This window comes from Myotis yumanensis, unplaced genomic scaffold (assembly GCF_028538775.1).
Source record: "Myotis yumanensis isolate MYYU_CA2020_CCGP unplaced genomic scaffold, mMyoYum1.0.hap1 SCAF_7, whole genome shotgun sequence".
In the NCBI taxonomy this organism is placed as follows: domain Eukaryota; kingdom Metazoa; phylum Chordata; class Mammalia; order Chiroptera; family Vespertilionidae; genus Myotis; species Myotis yumanensis.
The window spans coordinates 82,202,725-82,224,280 of NW_027223758.1; the positions used below are offsets into that span (position 1 = coordinate 82,202,725).

General features: G+C 37.8%; 1 protein-coding gene across 6 annotated transcripts in view; it reads right to left on the bottom strand.

Moving 5' to 3' along the window:
* PIAS2 (protein inhibitor of activated STAT 2) overlaps positions 1 to 21,556 on the bottom strand; it is a 75,112-nt gene that overhangs the window by 37,576 nt on the left and 15,980 nt on the right. For all 6 annotated transcript variants that reach the window (XR_011472206.1, XM_070421102.1, XM_070421101.1 and 3 more), the window contains 5 exons: positions 19,935 to 20,409; positions 11,237 to 11,321; positions 8,105 to 8,155; positions 7,884 to 7,974; positions 1,674 to 1,808 (listed from right to left, as the gene is read on the bottom strand). Coding sequence is in view for 5 of the 6 variants with exons in the window: in XM_070421102.1 (XP_070277203.1) it covers positions 1,674 to 1,808; positions 7,884 to 7,974; positions 8,105 to 8,155; positions 11,237 to 11,321; positions 19,935 to 20,409 (837 nt within the window). In the remaining variant the exon portion in view is untranslated. The remainder of the gene's footprint in view (positions 1 to 1,673; positions 1,809 to 7,883; positions 7,975 to 8,104; positions 8,156 to 11,236; positions 11,322 to 19,934; positions 20,410 to 21,556) is intronic.

Sequence of the window (21,556 nt, forward strand, 5' to 3'; positions counted from 1 at the left end):
AGACAAGGCCAGAATTGCATCAATCTATACCTATTAAATCTGACACAAAGGAACCTTCATTAGCTATTTATAGAGCTATAAAGGGATGAAATATAATTTTACCAAAATGCTAAAAATCTCTTACCTTTGCACTACATATATGAAGTCAATGAATTCTATAATAAGAAAATACTTTGAGTAGTTGCCAAACCAATTATTTAAAGTATCATTTTTAATGTCCTGAAACAATCCTTTTAAATATCTGAATACCCAAGATAGTGTGCCAATTTTAAGTCAATTAATATAATTACAAAGAAAGAATATTATTCTCATTGTGTGGCAAAAAGAAAAAAATTACCAGATCTTCAATGCCTACAACCTGAAAGCTGATAATCATTTCAAAAAAATATACTATTCTGTTCAAATTCCACTCACTAGGGCTCTAAAGTATCAATACTTGCTCCTTTGATAACGTCATTTACATTTGCATACAACACTCATTCTCAAGATTTTACCCATTCTTTCTAATAAGTAAGCCTCAGGGAATTAGGCAACTTTGCCAAAATCAAACAATGGCCAAGACTAAGCCAAGATTTTCTGAATCTTTATCCAATGCTCTATCACTGCACATTCAGTTCATGCAAGTGAAAAATACTAGAAATCAGTACACTATGATAATACTGATAAGTTATAGTAAAAATTCAGAAATGAGAGCTCAACAGATCATTAGAGAATAATATCTTTATAGTCTAAAATTAATACAAAAATGCCCTTCTTTATTGTCTATCTCTGCAATACCTTGGTAATAAAACCAAAAAATTCTTGGTACAAACATGGGACTCAACTTCTCTATCCATAAAATACAAAATAGTATCCTTTTTTCCTACCAAATAGCAACATTAAAGTTTATGTTCAACTGGTAATCCCCAGTGGGGGACATGCAGGAGGCAGCTGATCCATGATGTTTCTCTGTCATTGATGTTTCTATCTCTCTATCCCTCTCCCTTCCTCTCTCTCAAAAAAAAATCAATAAAAACATTTTTTTAAGTTTATGTTCAGAAATTAATTGAAACTTGCCTATTATTTCAGTTATATGAACAAATAGTTCTAAAATGAAAATCCCTTGTTGTATTAAACAGTAACTCATAACTGATATAATGCATTTTAAGACTAAGAATCAACAGAACGCCAGATAATCAACCTAAAGGTATAGAGGAAATAATACAATTCTAAATAAATGTGTTCATGAGATGCCCACATATTATCTGAAGTATCAGCTGTTTCTGTTAAGGCTGGAACAGATTATTTCTCATTACAACATGAATACATTTAACTATTTTCCCCAAAGCTAGATAAAGCTTCTTTGTTACTCTTCATAAATAACAAAACTTTACCCAAAGTTTCCAGTTTCTTAACATGTCATTTAAACACTATTGTGATTAAACCATTACCTTAAGAAATATTGTGATTATACGTATTTCCTTTCTCGGAAAATAAAGAGATGAGACTCGGGAAACCTTAAAGTTTTTAACTTTAAGAATCCCCATACCTCCATTCCTGAATTGGAAATTACTGCTTTTTTGAGATTAAAATCAGAAAACAGGACAAACTGGACCTGGTAGCCTAAGAAAAAACCCCAAAATATATCAACTAATGGGATTACTTTCATGTTGCTCAGAGGAGAAAATTTTTACCTTCCCAATTTCTGATGCCCAAGAAATGGAAATCTGGTTTGGCACAGCTGAAGATAACCTAACTAAAGATGTAATATTCAAAGGGCGTCCAGGGCGCTTCTGTTCAATCCCATTTTTAGGTGGTGGTGCGTAGCCCTATAACCATAAGAAAGAAATTAAATTATCTGTAGGCATTAAGCATTTTCTTGAAGACAGATACAGAATCTTGTGTAATTTCAGTTACACTAATTCTTTTTATTTTATACTAGAAATCACATAGTCCTCACCCTAAGGTCACCAATCCAAAAGAGAAAAATGATCTTTTTTTTAAAGTTATAAAATATTTCACAAGTTCAGAAAACTATCCCCCTCCAAAAACAAAATCCCTGTTCTACCATTAAAATTTAAATTGCTGACATCTTGTCACATTGGTTATGAATCTTTTTTTCTCTTTACAAAAAATAAAGTTGCACCTCTTTGTATTACTTCATCTTAGGAGCTCCCATTCAAAATTCATTCAAATACTGGGAATGGGAAAGAAGGAAAATAAGCTTTGGGAATTTAAAAAAAAAGTAACTAATTTCAAAAAAAATTATGAAGATCTTGTGATAATTGGTATTAAATTAACTTGATGTCTATAGTAATACTGCTATTTATGCTTTATTCCACTCCTCTAGTCATTAAGTATTTCTTTTAAATAGCAAATGTACTCATTTTTTTATATATGGTATATCCAATTTTCAATTACCATAGAACTTTTCAGTTTGACTTTCAAACCCAAATATATTTTTTTAGAAAATTAAAAATTCTAAACTGAAAAAATATCTATATATTAAAAAAGAAGATATATTTTACTACTAAGGTGCAATCGATGTAATTTAACTATGCACCAATGAGAAGAAAAAACACTAAGTTAAGGATATAAACAAGTGTATTATTACTTATTTCTGCATATATAGCAAGGGGATATAAGCAAATGAATTGGCTAACATATTCCTTTTGGATAAGAATCTCCTGAATTACTTTTCACTCAGTTATCAGTAGATATGTTTTCCACATAATATTCTCCTATATGCCACCATGAGCTCTGGAGATAAAGGTATTCTATATATTTATTCTATTTCAATATAAAACTATACTCTACCTCCACTAACATCTCTTAGATTTCCTTGCAAGTGACTGACGCCCTTACATTAACTACATGTGTTACTGCTGATACACTCTGGATCTTAAGAGAATACTAGAGGCCCAGTGCACAACATTGGTGCACAGGGGCAGTCCAAGAGCCCACGGAGGACAACCCCCAAGGGGTGCTTAGCACTGCCGTAGAGGCAAGAGAGGCTCCCACCACCGCCGCTGTGCTCACCAGCTGTGAGTCCAGCTTCTGGCTGAGTGGTGCTCCCCATGGGAGCGCACTGACCACCAAGGGGCAGCTCCTGCGTCGAGTGTCTGCCCCGTCAGTCAGTGCGCGTCATAGCGACCAGTCGTTCCACCACTCGGCCTATTTGTATATTAGCCTTTTATTATATAGGATATCAATCAGTGGTATTCGCACAATACCCTATATTTATGAACCTAGCTCAAAATGTACTTAAATCACTTGTTGACTGAAAAACCCAGGGAGTGCAGCTGATGAGTCATACCACAGAAATAACATCAAGGTTGTACAAATACAGGCAATGAGAATATATTACAGCTGTCACCTGGTCATTAGCAACTGTAAAACAACTCTAGATTTTAGGAATGTTAAAAACATCCATCTTAGAAAAAAATGAAATACCCTATTGATGGTATTACACAGCAGAGCTAAGGAATACATTCTGTCTATCACAAGTAGAGAACATCCTTCACTGCTTCATAGGAGGTAGGATAGTAATTAGTAAGTAGGAATCGCATGATAACTTGTAATCTACAACTTGTGATAAGGCTTTGAAAATCATTAAAAACAGTGTGCAGGTAAGTATTAGGCAAAGAAAATAACTTCCATTATATTTTGAAAAAGGGAAATGTATGTGTATGTAGTAGTATGTGGAAGAGGGTTATGCTCATCTAAGGTTGTTCAAGTCAAATAAATCAACAAAACATTCATTTAAAAACTCTAGGAAATGGTTCAATGAGCAGCAAGCACATGGAATATCAATACCAATGTCTGGGTAAATTTGAATGGAACCTTTGTTTTGCCTATATTTGGCCTGGAAGGTAATTCTGTCTTCTGGTACGTCCACTGCTAGGTTAACCAAATAAAAACAAAATGATAAAAACTCATGAACCAGCTAAACAGTGAACTCTGTAAAATGGAATTTTAGACACGAAGCCACAATGTTTTAAGTTAGTCTGTGAAAGAGAGTAATAATAGGGGGTAAGAAAATAATAACAATGACTGTAAGAATGAGGTGTTAGCATATTCAAAATCAAATATGGTACTACTCTTAATCACCTCAAGTATTTTTAACTTGACTAGTCTGATTTCACTGGTAATTCTGAGTTATCTGTTAACATGTAGTCTCCCTCTGATCATCAGCATCACCTCCATTCAACATCTATTACCGTTATTAAGAATAGAATATACCAGGGGTACTGGTTAATAATGCGGATTTTTTTCAATAGATTGAGTTACACATATGTTGATATATATGCAATTTGGTATGTATGCTATTTTGTTGAATTGACAGCAAGCTTCAAAACTTTCTATGTCAAATTTTCTGAAGGTGTTAACATAGATATTTTTACGCTTATAAATGTCAAATTTTGTGCCAAAAAAAAGAACATTTGCAGGAAGTTTTAATTCATTACTTTATTTTGAAGAAAAGTGCTGCTGAAAGCTTCGGGAAGCTTATGATGAACATGCTCCATCTCAAGATACTCGTCAACGCTGGTTTAAACGCTTTAAAAGTGATGATTTCGATGTGAAAGACAAAGAACGTCCAGGTCAACCGAAAAAGTTTGAAGGCCAACAATTACAAGCATTATTGGATGAAGATGCGTGTCAAACTCAAAAACAACTTGCAGAAAGATTAAACATTGCTCAGCAAACAATTTCCGATCGTTTACAGGCAATGGGAAAGACTTTAAAGGAAGGAAAATGGGTGCCACATCAACTGAACAAAAGACAAATGGAAAACCGAAAAGTCATCAGTAAAATGTTGCTTCAATGGCACAAAAGAAAGTCTTTTTTTGCATTGAATTGTGACTGACGATGAAAAGTGGATTTATTTTGAGGATCCCAAATGCACAAAATCATGGGTTGATCCAGGTCAACCATCAACATCGACTGCAAAGCCAAATCGCTTCGGAAAGAAGACAATGCTCTGCGTTTGGTGGGATCAGGAAGGTGTGGTGTATTATGAGCTTCTAAAACCAGGTGAAACCATTAATACTGACCGCTACCGACAACAAATAATCAATTTGAATCACGCTTTGATTGTAAAACAACGAGAATGTGCCAGAAGACATGGCAAAGTAATTTTGCTTCATGATGATGCACCATCACACACTTCAAAACCAGTTAAAGACACATTAAAAGATCTTGTCTGGGAAGTATTAACCCACCCGCTGTATTCACCAGACCTTGCTCCTTCAGATTACCACTTGTTCCGATCGATGGCACACGCACTTTCTGAGTAGCACTTCAAAACGTACGAAGAAGTAGAAAATTGGGTCTCTGAATGGTTTGCCTCAAAACAAGAAAAGTTCTATTGGGACGGTATCCACAAATTACCTGAAAGATGGGGGAAATGTGTAGCTAGCAGTGGACATTACTTTGAATAAAGCACTTTTGATCTTTCTCTTGAAATGATCGTGTTTTCTTTGATTACAAAATCTGCATTATTAACCAGTAGACCTGGTAGTTGGAAATTTGTAAAATATAAATAGTTAACCTTCACATATTTCTAACAATTTTCCATACCTTACGCATGAATAAAATGAAGTTCATTTAACAGAGGACTTCTGAAGAAAATCTAAAAGCTTTCTAATAAAGGCTGTTGAAGAGCCAGTGAAAGATTTTGTTTCAGTCTCAATCTAACATTTCAATAAAAGATATACTCAAAGAACCTTTTCTGTTACATGCTATGATGACATCCTACCTTATTTGTAATTCTGACAAGTTAAGAATGCTGTTCCTTTAGCATTTTCTAATTACTACTACTTCAATACTAACAATACAGATTTACTTTTTTACTTTATATTATAAAACTTTTCATATACAAAAGTAAAGGGAACAATAAGTACCCACAAATTTGCTTCAATAATTATCAACATGTTGCTAATTGTGCTTTGTTTGCTTCTGGCCTAATCAGCCCACACCAAAATTCACACCTCATACATACACATATTTGATTTTGCCCCTTAGTATTTAAATGCAAATTCTAGACATGCTATTTAATCCACAGATACTCTTATATGCATCTTTATTAAGACCTTAAAAAAAATGTATCGCAACCTTACAAAATTAACCATAATTTTTTAAAATTATCTAATGTAAGGTTTATATTCAAATTTCCCAATTGCCTCAAAGATGTCTTTAATCTTTTTATTAGAGGCCCGATGCACAAAATTCATGCAAGGGTAGGCCTTCCTTCCACCAGCTGCCTGCTTCACAGCCCTGGCTGCCAGTAGCCACCCCCAGCCTGCACGTGCCTTGGCCTGGTGCAGCCCATGTCCACCGCCACACACCCCTGGTTCCCCAGTTCCACAGAGCACCCCCGATCAATTGCCCCACAGAAGGTGGCCTGAGCCTCCCTCTTTGGGCCAATCGCGGAGCCCCCCCAATTGATTGCCCTGCCAGCTGGTGGCCTGGGCTTCCCTCTGCGGGGCAATCATGGGGCAATGGTGGGGCCCCCCCAACCAATAGCATTGCATCTGCCTTGGCAGGCGTGGCGCCAGTGCGTGTCATACCATGGTGGTCCAGATGGTCGTTCTGCTATTTGGCCATTTGGTCAATTTGAATGTTACCCTTTTATTATTACAGACTAGTGGCATGATGCACGAAATTCGTGCACATTAAAGGGGGATTAATTAGAGGAAATATTTTAATATTGCTATTTGCCCTTTCTCTATACTAGAAGTGTCAGAGATGAAAGAAAATTAATAAAATGTATATGACAATCTTCCTCCTGTCAGAGTCTGGGGCACACCATGGGACCCAGAGTCAAGTCCCTGCGCACCCACGTGTGCCTTGAAAAGATCCAGCTGGCCCCACCCCCACTGGGTTAGATCCAGATCCGGCCGGTTCCACTTTTGTCAAGCCCCTCCGGGCAGGGTCGCAGCCTCAGGTCCCCTGGCCCGGCGCCAGGTGGGGGGCGCAGCCTGAGGTCCCCCAGCCCAGGCCGGGGCAGGGGGCAAGCCTTGAGGTCCCCCGTCAAGCCCCGCCGAGTGGGGGATGTGGCCTGAGATTCCCCCATCAAGCCCCACCAGGCAGGGGGCATGGCCTGAGGTCCCCTGGCCCGGCGCCGGGGTGGAGGGCACGGCCTGAGGTCCTCCACCCCGGGCCAGGGGGCGCACCTTCAGGTCCCTCGTCAAGCCCCGCCAGGCCGGGGGCACAGTCTGAGATTCCCCCGTCAAGCCCCACCGGGAAGGGGGTGCAGCCTCAGGTCCCCCGGCCCGGTGCCGGGAGTGGGGTGCAGCCTCAGGTCCCCCGTCAAGCCCCGCCAGGCAGAGGGCAGCCTGAGGTCCTCTGTCAAGCTCCACCAGACGGGGGGCGTGGCCTCAGGTCCCCTGTCAAGCCCTACCAGGCGGGGGTCACACCTTGAGATCCCCGGTCAAGCCCTGCTGGGTGGGGGGTGCGGCCTCAGGTCCCCTGGCCTGGTGTCGGGGCGGGGGACGCACCCTGAGGTCTCCCATCAAGCCCTGCTGGGCAGGGGCATGGCCTGAGGTCCCCTGTCAAGCCCCACGGGGAGGGGGGGTTGGGTAGGGCGCAGCCTTAGGTCCCTGCTGATTGCTCGTTAAGACTTGTTACGAAAACTCAGCCTCCACTGTGGGTGCAGCCATCTTGTGTTACAGAAACCCCCGCCACTGCTGTGGGCACCGCCATCTTTGTGGTAGAGTGACAGTCAATTTGCATAGTCCCTCTTTATTATATAGGATTACTGAAAATTTCAAAGTATATACAAAAAGAAAGAAAAAAGTATAATGCACTCCCATATACCCATTATCCAATCAATAACTTATTTACTCATAGTTTTAGTCTTTATCTACTCTACCAGACCTCCTGATGAATTAAAAGCAACTTACAGGCAAAGGAAAAAGTTTCCCATTTACTTTTATACATAGACTACTGGGATAGTTATCTTCTTGAGGGCAGCTTGTCTCTGCCAAGCAAAGTCTGCATTAAAGAAGAAAAAAGAAATTATTCTTAAATAGTATACTCAAACATGCTTATGTATTTTCAAATTCATGACTATATGCACATAGTTAGCAAATATTATTAAAGTAAAAAAAAATTTCAAACTTGCCTCAGCTGAACTTGAACTGTATAATCTCTTCGACCACCTGGCAAAAAATCCCTTTGGAAAACAGAAAGAAATTGGGTTAACCAACCTGAAAGAATGTCTAATGGCCAAAGGTAGAAGAGTTTGAGCAACAACATAAATTACTTATAGCATTGAAATACAATCCTCAAAGTAACCAAGAGCCCACATGGACACATAGATACAAGTAAGTAATTAAATAAATAGGGGGAAAGGGCCTGCTCTTCCATAAAAAAAAAAAAAATAACTCCAATGTGGAAGAGAATAAGGACAATAGAAAATCATACCACTGAAACACAAAGAGTGTTTATGATGAAGTAACTGCTAAAGGCAATAACCACAAGAGAATGCTTAAATTGGTGAGCAAAAATCTGGAGAAACAATATGTGCCTAATCTCAAAGTACCTCTTCCTTCCAAGATATTTTTTTTATCTTTTTTTTTATTATTGATTTCAGAGAGGAAGGGAGAGGGAGAGAGAGATAGAAACATCAGTGATGAGAGAGAATCACTGACTGGCTGTCTTCTGCACACCCCTTACTGGGGATAGAGCCCGCAACCCGGGCATATGCCCTTGACTGGAATCGAACCTGGGACCTTTCAGTCCGCAGGCCGATTGATGCTTTATCCACTAAGCCAAATCGGCTAGGGCTCCCAAGAAATTTTTTAATAACAAAGGGAAAACAGCAACTTTACAGTGCAAAAATCTGGTAGGCAACACTTTATCCAAGTGACCAAGATTAACATTGCCAAAAATAAGATGTATCAATATTCTGTAGCCCCTGATATGATACACTGAGAAAGAAATATAACTTGGGCATTCTTGCCAAAATTGCCTGATCTCAATCTAGTCATGACAAAACATCAGACAAACCCAAGTTGAGGGACATTGTACAGATACCTGACTAGTACTCTTCAAAAGTACAAACAGTTATAAAAAACAAGGCAAAATTAAAAAACTGTCAAACTGAAAGAGACTAAAATGACACAATTAAATATAATTTGGGATCTTGGATTCAATCCAGGAACAGAAATTCAATAGTAGAAAAACTGGTAAAATCTGAATAAAGTCTGTAATTTAGTTAACAGTATTGTATTAATTTCTTGGTTTTGATAATTAAAGTATGGTTATGCAAGATGTTAATGTTAAGGGAAGCTAGGTGAAAAGTATATCTGCGCTTTTTACAACTTTTCGGTAAATCTATAATTACTTCAAAGTAAAAATAATTTAGGAGTACGAAGTAATACATAGGCTAGACACTTTTATATTAAGGACTTATGAATTATGATTTAATTATGATTGTGGTAAAAATTAATCAGAGATGCATTTTGAAGTATTTCTGGGTGAAATTATATGATGCCTGTTATTTGCTTTAAAATATTTCAGGAAAATGTGGAGGGGAGGTCATATATGGTACAGACTTCCAAAATTTTGATAATTGCTAAAGCATGGTAATGAGTACCAAGCTTTTACTTCCACTTCGGAAGGAAATTTTTGATTAGACCACTCTGGAAAGGTTGGGGGTTTTATGTACATGTGTATGTGAGCTTTATTTTTAATTTGGAAGGAGAACTGTAAATAGCCTTACTTTTATCATTAATTTTTAAAATGTTTTTGGTGGTGCCCAGCCAGCATGGCTCAGTGGTTGAGTATCAACCATCACCATCACCCATCTCTAGAACATGATTAAATTTGTCAGTTAAAATTACTTAAATTTTAATCATTCATTTCTTAATTAGTGTATATATTCACATAGTTCAAACTTTAAAAATTTATTTTTAAATGTATCTTGAAATCTACTTACTCTAAATAATCTTCCGTCAAAGGCCCACCCAACACTCTAGTGAAGCTTTCCCAGACCATCAAGGTTAAAAGTAATCTCCTCCTCCTATAAATCAGCTCTCACTTGTCCTTACTGAATTGGCTCTTTTCACGTGACACCTCACAATGCCAATGATCATTTTATGAATATAAACTGGTTCACTAACAAGACTTGTGGAAAACAACTTGTAGAAAGGAGTTATATCATATAATACAGTGTTTTGCACCTAATAAAACACTTAGTAAATGCTAATCTCAAGCAAGGGATTATCCCTAAATAACAAACAAAACTTAAGGTTAATGACATGGTTTTGGATATAAATTATAATATTTTACTTGTTCTATTTGTTAGCTGATTTATTACTATCCCCAAGACTGAAAGTACTTCCAATTTACACTAACTCAATCCCTTACCACTGATGAACATGGATTACATCAAGCTACAGTCATTTTATTTCTTTGGCAATTTCCTCCTCTAAATTGTCTCTATTTTTTCTGAATCCCCTAATTATTTGGATTTTGGGTTTTTTGGACTAATTTTTCTACTATGCTCAGAACAGTACCAGTTGATGTTCTTATCCCAGAAAAATTACTAATAATGTCTCCTTTCACTCTAAAAATGCCTCAGTTTGGATGATACAGTAATGATCATACTGTCTTTGGACTATCACAAATTCTTTTTTATGTTGCTATATTTGAAATAAATTTTTCATTAAAAACATAATATTGCCAAATGTGACAAAAAGTAATTCGGAAGATACTCTGGTGTTTTACTCAAAGTTTAAATATTATTCTAATACAGAGTATTTATTAAATATTTGGGTAACCTTAGTCAAAGTACACACCACACTTACTTAAAAAGAAATAGTCCAAAAAAAAAAATAGCCCAACTCGTATGAAATGAATTGTATTATCCCAAAATGAATATTGAAGCCCTAACCCTTAATGTGACATATGTGGAGATGAGAACTTTAAAAAGGTAATTAAGGTTAAATAAAGTCACAAGATAGGGGTTTTAATCCAATATGACTGGTGTCCACATAAAAAGAGAGACACCAGAGATGCACAGGTACACAGAGGAAAGGCCATATGAGTACACACAGCAAGAAGGCGGTCATCCAAAAGCCAAAGGACTCAAACCTGTAAAACCTGAATCTTAGACTTCAAGCCTCTTAAAATGTTAGAAAATAAATTTCTGCTGTTTAAGCCACCCAGTATGTGGTACTTTGTTACAGCAGCCTTAGCAGACTAATACACCAATGTTCACGGAGAAATATATTCCAAACATTTCTCTTACCTGGATATGCATATCTCTCTAACTTGTTGAGGAGTCAGAGCAAAAATAAAAAACTTCTCTTGAAATCGCTGAATACTGCTTTGAACTGGGGAGGGAAGAAAAAACTTGATATTAAAATAACAAATCCAAGGATATTGTAACCTACAGCAACTAAGTAATTCTGATAAAGAGTCTGCCAAATTCTGAATTTTTTATAACTAAAATATTTCAAAATAAATAAGTACTAAATTGCAATCATCTTGAAATCATGAAAGTAAAGCCGGTCCCATTTTAAGCATTTTTAATTCTAGCACACTAATTATAATAGTCAAAATATAACACAACCCTTCAATATTACATTTCATTCTTGACTATATTATATCATCTAATGAAAATCTGATCAAGTGAAAAACTCCCACATATTAACATTTAAGAAATCTGTATGTATATAAAATAAAATAAATAAATAAAATTGAAATTTAAAAAACTCCCCCCCAGTTGAACTCTATCCCAGATTCAGGTGTGTTTTGGAGTTTTTTCTGTTTTGTTTTGCTTCTTTCTTTGTTGTGTTTGTTTTTGATACGATATATTCAACTAGAGGCCCAGTGCACAACATTTGTTCACTGGGGATGGTGTCGGGGGGAGGTGGTCCCTCAGCCCAGCCTGAGCCCTCTTGCAGTCTGGGACCCCTCGGGGGATGTCCGCAGAGGGGTCCTTAGCACTGTCGCGGAGGCAAGAGAGGCTCCCACCACCACCTCTGCACTCGCCAGCCATGAGCCCAGCTTCTGGCTGAGCCCGGCTTCTGGATTAGCAGCGCTACCCCTGTGGGAGCGCACTGACCACCAGGGGGCAGCAACTGTGTTGAGCGTCTGCCCTCTGGTGGTCAGTGTACGTCCAGTCATTCTGCCGTTCGGTCAACTTGCATATTAGCCTTTTATTATATAGGACTAGAGGTCTGGTGTATGAAATTCATGCACGGGTAGGGTCCCTAGGCCTGGCCAGTGATCAGGACCAATCCATGGGGAGACCGGCAGAGCAAATGGGGGGCCCCTGCTGGCACCTGCCTTGGCTGGCCTGGGGCCTGCGGGCTGGGAGCAGCTCCTGCATTGAGCATCTGCCCCTTGGTGGTCAGTGCACATCATAGCGACTGGTTGTTCTGCCAGTCATTCCACTGTTGGGTTGATTTGCATATTAGGCTTTTATTATATAGGACTAGAGACCAGGTGCACAAAATTCATGTGGGGAGTCCCCTCAGCCTGGCCTGCACCCTCTCAAAATCCAGGACCGCTGTCTCCTAACCGCTCGCCTGCCTGCCTGACTGATCACCCCTAACCACTCGCCTGCCTGCCTGACTGATTGCCCCTAACCACTCGCCTGCCTGCCTGATCGCCCCTAACCACTCACCTGCCTGCCTGATCGTCCCTAACCACCTCTGCCTGCCTGTCTGATCACCTCTAACCCCTTGCCTGCCTGGCTGATTGCCCCAACTACCTCTGTCTGCCTGATCGCCCCTAACCACTCGCCTGCCTGCCTGATCACCCCTAACCGCCTCTGCCTCAGCCCCCGCACCCGGGACCCAGGCTTTCCTCCTCCGGCTGACTACAGGCAACCGGGACTCGGGCTTCCTTCCCTCTGGCTGGTTGCAGGCACCCGGGACTCAGGGCCTGGGCCAGCTTCACCCGGGGAGGCACCCAGGACCCCGGGTGGCTTTGCCCAGGCTCCCCCAGGCCCCGGCTTTGTCAGGAAGGACGTCCGGTCTATCCGGTCTAATTAGCATATTACCCTTTTATTAGTGTAGATTACACAAATTACTCACAGAAGAGAAAATTTAAAACTTTAAAATGTCTAAGTTGATAGTTATTAAAATACATAATGATGATTTGCATATACAACAGTGATGGTGAACTTTTTGAGCTCGGTGTGTCAGCATTTTGAAAAACCCTAACTTAACCCTGGTGCCGTGTCACATATAGAAATTTTTTGATATTTGCAACCATAGTAAAACAAATATTTATATTTTTGATATTTATTTTATATATTTAAATGCCATTTAACAAATTAATATCAACGAAAAAAATGAGTTCGCGTGTCACCTCTGACACGCGTCATAGGTTCGCCATCATTGATATAAAAGATTATCTAGTTTCAAAGGATACATAATAAAATCATCATTAACTATATTATTAAAAATCATAATGTATTCACTTCACAAAGAACTTAAACACATATATACTGGTGTATTAATGATATTCTAGCGCTCATTAAGACAAAACTAAAGCTAATATAGAGATCTCAGGTGTTCTGCTTCCCAACAAATACCACAGTAACATACAGAATAAGGCAAAATGGTCCTTGTGTGTTACTGGCCAGTTTTCCTAATGCATGAAGATAAACAAGATACCAGCTGAATATCCAATATCAGAAGTCTTCAATCCCCAGTCACACCAAATCAAGAAAAATATTAACTCCTTGAGTAAAAAAAAAAAAAAAATATTTTCTTTAAGCATAGGTAATTTATTATAGCAATTATGCTCCCAGAACATTTAAAAACAGAGGGGAGGGAGGATGTTTATGCTGAAGGCCTAAAAAGGAGATAAACTGTAAGTCATAAACATACCTATGGCACATAAAACACAAACACAGAACTACATTAGTAAGTCTCTCCACTTCTTCAATTCCTGTTCACTCTTCAACTCTTTCTTGTGCAGATTTTACTTTCCATTCTCTATCTAGGGCTAATATTACCGATGACCTCTTAACTGTCAAATTTACTAACCTACCAGGTATATTTGGAGATTAGAGATAAACACACTGCATTTTCAATTTTAGTTAATGTATGAGCAACTAGTCTCTCAAGCCAGAAACTACAGTCCAACACAGGTACAAATGGAGTCCCATAAGAAGAGAAAACAGAGCATAAAAAAATAAAAAATATGTAAAAATTTTTAAAGCTTGCAGAAATAATGGAAGAATATCCCTAATTTTAAGGGGGTAAAGCCCTTACAGATCAAACCCCAAGCAAAATAAATACAGTAAAAAAAAAATACACACTTAGTCAAATCAAATTCAAACTACTGAAAACTAATGATGACTATAAAATCTTGAAAGCAGTTAGAGAAAACACAAACCATTCGTACAAGGGAACAATATAAATAAAGGCTGACTTCTCCTCAGAAACAAAGTAGGCCATATGTCATCTTCAAAGTAGTGAAAGGAAAAAATTGTCAACTGAAAATTCAATACTCTTTGTAAACAGCGCGAAATAATGACTTTTAGATAAACAAAAAGCCAAGACAATTGTTGAAAGCAGACATACACTACAAGAAATGTAAAAGAAAATTATCAAGATAAAAATGATACCAAATTCAAAACCAAATTTTCGGGAATGAAAACCACCACAAATAGTTAATAAATGGTAATGGTAAAGTAATATGCTTTCTTTTATGATTTCCTTATAAATATAACTTTAAAGCAAAAGTAACAGCACTGAAAGGCAGGAGAAAAGGGGACAAAAATATGAAATTATCTACTCAACATCTGTAATTCTTGATTCATTCTGATAAGCCTGATTAACATGTAGCCAAAATGCAAAGCTGGGTGCAAGATCTTCAGTGAATTCACCAAGGTAAATTGGGAGGATTGATATTTCTCTCACATAGGTGTTTCCCTCTCGCTCTTGCTCTCTCTTCTTCCCTCCATCCCTCCCTCTCTCCCATACTGTCTAAAATACTAGGTGTAGCGGTTAATAATGCAGATTTTTTTTCAGTAGATGGAATTACACATATGTTGATATATATGCAATTTGGTATGTATGCTATTTTGTTGAATTGACAGCAAACTTCAAAACTTTCTATGTCAAATTTTCTGAAGGTGTTAACATAGATATTTTTACGCTTATAAATGTCAAATTTTGTGCCAAAAAAAAGAACATTTGCAGGAAGTTTTAATTCATTACTTTATTTTGAAGAAAAGTGCTGCTGAAAGCTTCGGGAAGCTTATGATGAACATGCTCCATCTCAAGATACACATCAACGCTGGTTTAAACACTTTAAAAGTGATGATTTCGATGTGAAAGACAAAGAACGTCCAGGTCAACCGAAAAAGTTTGAAGGCCAACAATTACAAGCATTATTGGGTGAAGATGCGTGTCAAACTCAAAAACAACTTGCAGAAAGATTAAACATTGCTCAGCAAACAATTTCCGATCGTTTACAGGCAATGGGAAAGACTTTAAAGGAAGGAAAATGGGTGCCACATCAACTGAACAAAAGACAAATGGAAAACCGAAAAGTCATCAGTAAAATGTTGCTTCAATGGCACAAAAGAAAGTCTTTTTTTGCATTGAATTGTGACTGACGATGAAAAGTGGATTTATTTTGAGGATCCCAAATGCACAAAATCATGGGTTGATCCAGGTCAACAACCATCAACATCGACTGCAAAGCCAAATCGCTTCGGAAAGAAGACAATGCTCTGCGTTTGGTGGGATCAGGAAGGTGTGGTGTATTATGAGCTTCTAAAACCAGGTGAAACCATTAATACTGACCGCTACCGACAACAAATAATCAATTTGAATCACGCTTTGATTGTAAAACAACGAGAATGTGCCAGAAGACATGGCAAAGTAATTTTGCTTCATGATGATGCACCATCACACACTTCAAAACCAGTTAAAGACACATTAAAAGATCTTGTCTGGGAAGTATTAACCCACCCGCTGTATTCACCAGACCTTGCTCCTTCAGATTACCACTTGTTCCGATCGATGGCACACGCACTTTCTGAGTAGCACTTCAAAACGTATGAATAAGTGGAAAATTGGGTCTCTGAATGGTTTGCCTCAAACAAGAAAAGTTCTATTGGGACGATATCCACAAATTACCTGAAAGATGGGGGAAATGTGTAGCTAGCGATGGACATTACTTTGAGTAAAGCACTTTTGATGTTTCTCTTGAAATTATTGTGTTTTCTTTGATTACAAAATCCGCATTATTAACCGGTACACCTAGTAAATAAACTTATCTTCGATCCTCGGGTGAGGATTTAACAAAAAAGTGGGTAGAGGTTTCACAGGTATTAATTTCATTGATATTCCTTAGAATTTAATGTTTTATATATAATCTTTTGTATAGACTGAATATAGAAAAGTTTTTAAAGTAGAAACACAATTCTCAAAGGATTTCACCTTCAAAAGAAATTATCTTAAAGAAAAAAAAACTGAAAAGAAAAATACTGCCTGTGAGAGCAAATCAGAATAGCTATTTAAGAGAACAGAGATTTTAGTTAGTTTGCTTTTAGACTAGGGGATTGTCCATTTAATACAGTATAACCATAGATACAGAGAACCTGATTTAGTATTGTTGTGTCCACTCAGCTTTTCTAGATGCCAGTCTGCCATTTCAAATGCTAAAATACTTTAATTTTAATCATTTTGAATAAAAATGATTCCAAACTGCAAACTATATAATAAGGTATCTTCTTAAATAGAATATACTCATCATCATTGGTATTTTTTAGCATCAATCTGTGTGCCATGCTGTAACAGCAATTCTTTTGGATTCAATATCACAAGAGATTCTGGAATGATATTTTTAACCTCTTGTATCTGTTTTTCCTACCAGGGCTCTTCCAGTCTCTCCCATATTGTCAATTCCTACTTAACAATATGTTGACAGTTTAAAAATCTTCTAATCAATTGTATATAAAATAAAAAACACACAAACTGGCTTGCAGTTGTCAAAAATATATGCTTTAAAATTTGGATTTGATATCCCTTTTGACTCCTGAAGATTTTTAATTCTCAGTTCCCAAATGTAAACAGGTTTCTCCATAGCAGTATCCAAATAAATAAATTTTCCCAGAGATTTTTATTTTTAAAAGTATTTCCAACATCACAAAACAACACCATATTACACTGCCTTAGACATGTGAAATAAAAAATTTTCAACTAAAGGTCATTACTGGAAAACATTAAATTTTTCCACTTTTATTTGGCAGACTTTTATTTGGTACTATGCTGATTTTTAAACTTTCTACCTCAAAGTCTAAAAGACTCCTTAGCCCAGCTGGAATGGCTCAGTGGTAGAGCATTTCCGGTCAGGGCACATGACTAGGTTGCGGGCTTGATCTCCAGTAGAGGGTGTGCAAGAGGCAGCCAATTGATAATTCTCCCTCATCATTGATGTTTCTATCTCTCTCTCCCTCTCCTTTCCTCTCTCTGAAATCAATTAAACATATTTTTTAAAAAGAGCACTTCTTAGAATTTCAAAGCATTTCACTGAGTGTTTCATCAATCAAAACAATGATAGACAAGACTCCTGAAAAATATAAGTTTTAGCTCAGAGGTAAGAAGTTATTTTATAAATTCTAAAATAAATTTATTATTTATTTATTTATTTATTTATTTATTACATTCTAACCATGAGCATAACACAAGTTTTTCTAAGCCACTTTTCAACACAAAATACTTCTGGCAGTATTTTATCTAAGCCAAATGAAATAAAAAAGTTTTATTTTAGTAAACTTATAAAAACCCTACTACTTTTCTTTAACCTTACTGATGTTAATGAAAGAGAAACACTATGAAGAACACATAAAAGCAAGAATATTTCTATTTCTGAAGAAAGCAGGAAGCCTCTCCAGAGGTCACCCCTTGGTGCACTAGGGATACTAATAGGCAGAGAAGACACACTGCTGCATCTTCTCTATCTCTAGTCTTTTTTTCTGGGCATTCAACCGTGTCTCTGAAACACCTTCCACTGTAACCATGATCCCACAGGCTCTCTTATATTCTCAGTCCTCACGTTGTCCATATGCCTAGGAGTTCCATGAGGTAGGGTCACGTAAGCATATATTATAAGTCTGAATTTTTCTCAAAATAAATATAAAGAAATAGTTGCTTTCTTGCAATAATTGCTGAGAAAGAAACATATGTATGAGCCATGATACTGTGCATTGGTAGCATGGCATAAACCAAAAAACCATGACAATGGGAGAAATAAAATTATAGAAACATTTTAACTAGATAAATGAAGCTGTAAAAAAAAAAAGTTAAAGATGAAAAAGTATTTTTAAAAGGCACTGGGTAATTAACATTTGAAAAGTTTGCTCCTATTATTAATTTTAGAAATAAAATAATCTAAAGAAGACACAAGTTTTTATCCATCAAAATCACAAAGATTTGTTTTTAATAACAAATAAAGGCAGGAAGTAAAGTGCAATGATAGACATTCCTCACTTTGAGTAATTTAAACTAGCATAGCTCTTCTTGAAACTAATTTAGCAATATGTTATCGAGAGTCTAAAATGTTCTTACTCTTTGATGCAATAATTCTACTCATAGGACTCTGTACAAATAATAAAAATGCAAACAAGTACAGAATCCTTATTGCAGAATGAATATAATGGAAGGATAAAAATGCATTACTCTACCTGCCTGGCTCAATATTGTTAAATGAAAGCAAAGCAAAGAGAAAGGGCCTGGAAAAAGCATAGCCACCTTGGCCTGCCAACCAAACAGGCCACATTGACTCCATTAACCAGCTCTGACCCTCAAAATTTCCTTCCAGCACAACCAAGATGTACTGCAGTATAATCCTACCCAAAGGAAAAGAGCACATTGATATATATGAGTTTTCAAATAACTGAAAACAAAAAGGGTCTTCACAGGATGGAAAAGAAAGTAACCTCCCAGGTTAACTATGAAATACCATTTCCCAAACAGTTTATTTCATCAATAAATCCAAATACCTCTGCATATAATTTCATTAAGCAGTAAGAAATTATGCCGTTCGAACATAGAAGTCATCAACCTAGATAAAAATTTGTTAGATACCTGTATCAACTTTAAGTAGCATGATAAAATTTATTATATTTTCTGAGCAATTGATGAATATTAAACAAAAAGCAAAAAAAATTAGAAAAAAATTTTTTGCCACTTTAGAAAAAAAAATCCTATATAATAAAAGGCTAATATGCTAAGTGTCCAGTCGACCGGTCGGCCATTCAACCAATCAAAGCGTAATATGCTAATGATATGCTAAGGCTGCTCAACCACTCACTATGATGTGCACTGACTACCAGGGGACACACGCTCCAACTGGTAGGTTAGCTTGCTGCTGGGGTCCAGCTGATCGGGACTGAGCGAGATGGGTGGACTAGGCCCTGGAGCCCTCCTACGGTCCTTCCCTGGCTGGCCAACTTCCCTTGTCCCTCCCCGGCCCTGATCATGCCCCAGTGGGGTCCCTTAGCCTGGCCTGCACCCTCTCACAATCCAGGATCCCTCGGGATATCGGAGAGCCATGTTTGGCCCGATTCTGCAGGCCAGGCCGAGGGACCCCACTGGTGCACAAATTTGTGCACTGCACCTGTAGTTAAGTATAAAAGGTTTACTTCTTAGGAAAGCATTTTAAAAGCTATGTTAAACAGAAACTAAGTCTCTTTGTAAAAATATCAAAAGAATCAAAACACAGAATATCACAGTCAAGAGGATTTGTGTCTGTTCCCCTACATATACATATAAAGGCAATTTGAGTTCTAAGCCAAAAGAATGAGAATGTTGAAATCAACAGTTTTCTGTTAGATTTCAGTCATGGCTGCCAATATTCTTTATCTGTACACTTAAACATTTAGCATTAATGCCTCAATTTATCTTTTAACAGCAAATCAGGCCTTTTGCTTTATTTGTTATCTAGAAGAAACGGATTTGTCTAGCACTTACCTAAACTCGTGGGCTTGATGAGAACATCAAGAACATCATAAAAGGGCAAGTTTTTTAACTGCACATCAGGATGGACTGGAGGAATTGGGGGAGATGGCTGCTGCATCTCAAACGTGGGCTTAGTATCTTGAAGCAACACAGAACCAACAGGGGAGGATGGTGAGTGAGGTGTAACTGAAGTGGAAGGCAACGTGTGGATTCCAGCCACAGCCAAGTCAGGTTCTACAGGTGATGAGTTACCATCCAAACTGAAAACTGATGATTTGATTGTGGATAAATCAGAAAGTCCTTCAAGAGTCCGTGGGTATCGGCGTCTATACAATTCTCGAATTTTAATTTGAACCGCAGGGCTGCAGCCACTCTTCAATAAATGCAACGCCCTCATCAGGAGGTCATGCTTGCGTCCACTTTTATTCCGTCCAGCAAAGCCTAGTAACACTTGTAGTTCAGAAACCCTAAAACTAGAGACCATATTCTAAAAGGAAAGAAAAAATAAATAAGTAAGCCAATAGCCAAGAACATAAAAACCCTGTTTAGAATATAATATAAAATCTTTATTTTCCAGCATTCTATCAATTGGCATGTGCTAGCAACCAGTACTTCCACTTACCAGTTAGAATCATTCCTGTTTATACTGCCAGCCCACCCTCAGTAATTACATTCAAGTTATGGTGCTAATTTTGTTTTGTTGTACTCTTAATTTTGGTAGTCTATTAATTTCTATTAACACTCATAATCCACTTATGCTCAAGTGAAAACTTGTATTTGTTGGACTATGAAATTTATAACCAATAAAAATGTTCCTTTTTAAAACTAAGCCCTACCAATACATAATATTTGTTACAGCATTATCATCAATTGACCAATTAGAATTTTACAACACTATATGCATAACTTCTGATACTAAGCAATAAATTTACAATATCAAGACAGATTTTTAAAAATATATATTTTTATTGATTTCAGAGAGGAAAGGAGAGGGAGAGAGAGAGAGAGAGATAGAGAAATCAATGATGAGGGAGAATAATTGATCGGCTGCCTCCTTTACGTTACACTGGGGTTTGAGCCTGCAACCCTGGCATGTACCCTGACCAGGACTCAAACCCTGACCTCCTGGTTCATAGGTAGACGCTCAACCACTGAGCCACACCAGCTGGGGCAAGACAGATTTGTAATCCAAAAGCCAACGAATTTTTTACCCCAACTTAAATATCAAAGGACAATATAAGAAAATAATGTTTTTAATATTAAAGCTAAAAATCCATATATCCTATATAATAAAAGGCTAATATGCAAATAGACCGAATGGCAGAACAACTAGAGCAACCAAATAAACAAACAACAGGTTGTTATGACGTGCGCTGACCACCAGGGGGGGTGTGCAGAACATGGCAGGTGTTGGCTGTGGTGAAATGGTGGAGCAGGTGAGTGGGGGTGCCAGACCAAGGTGGGGCACCGGTCGCTGTCATCGGAGCGAGCCTCTGGTGGTTATTGAAAATTATTTGCTCCCGCAAGCCGCAGTCCCACCTAGTGCTCGCACCTGCTGCCAGCACTGGAGCCACTACTGCCCGTGCCCGGCGCTGGTCCCGAACACTCAGCACCACCAGCAGGTGTGAGCGGCA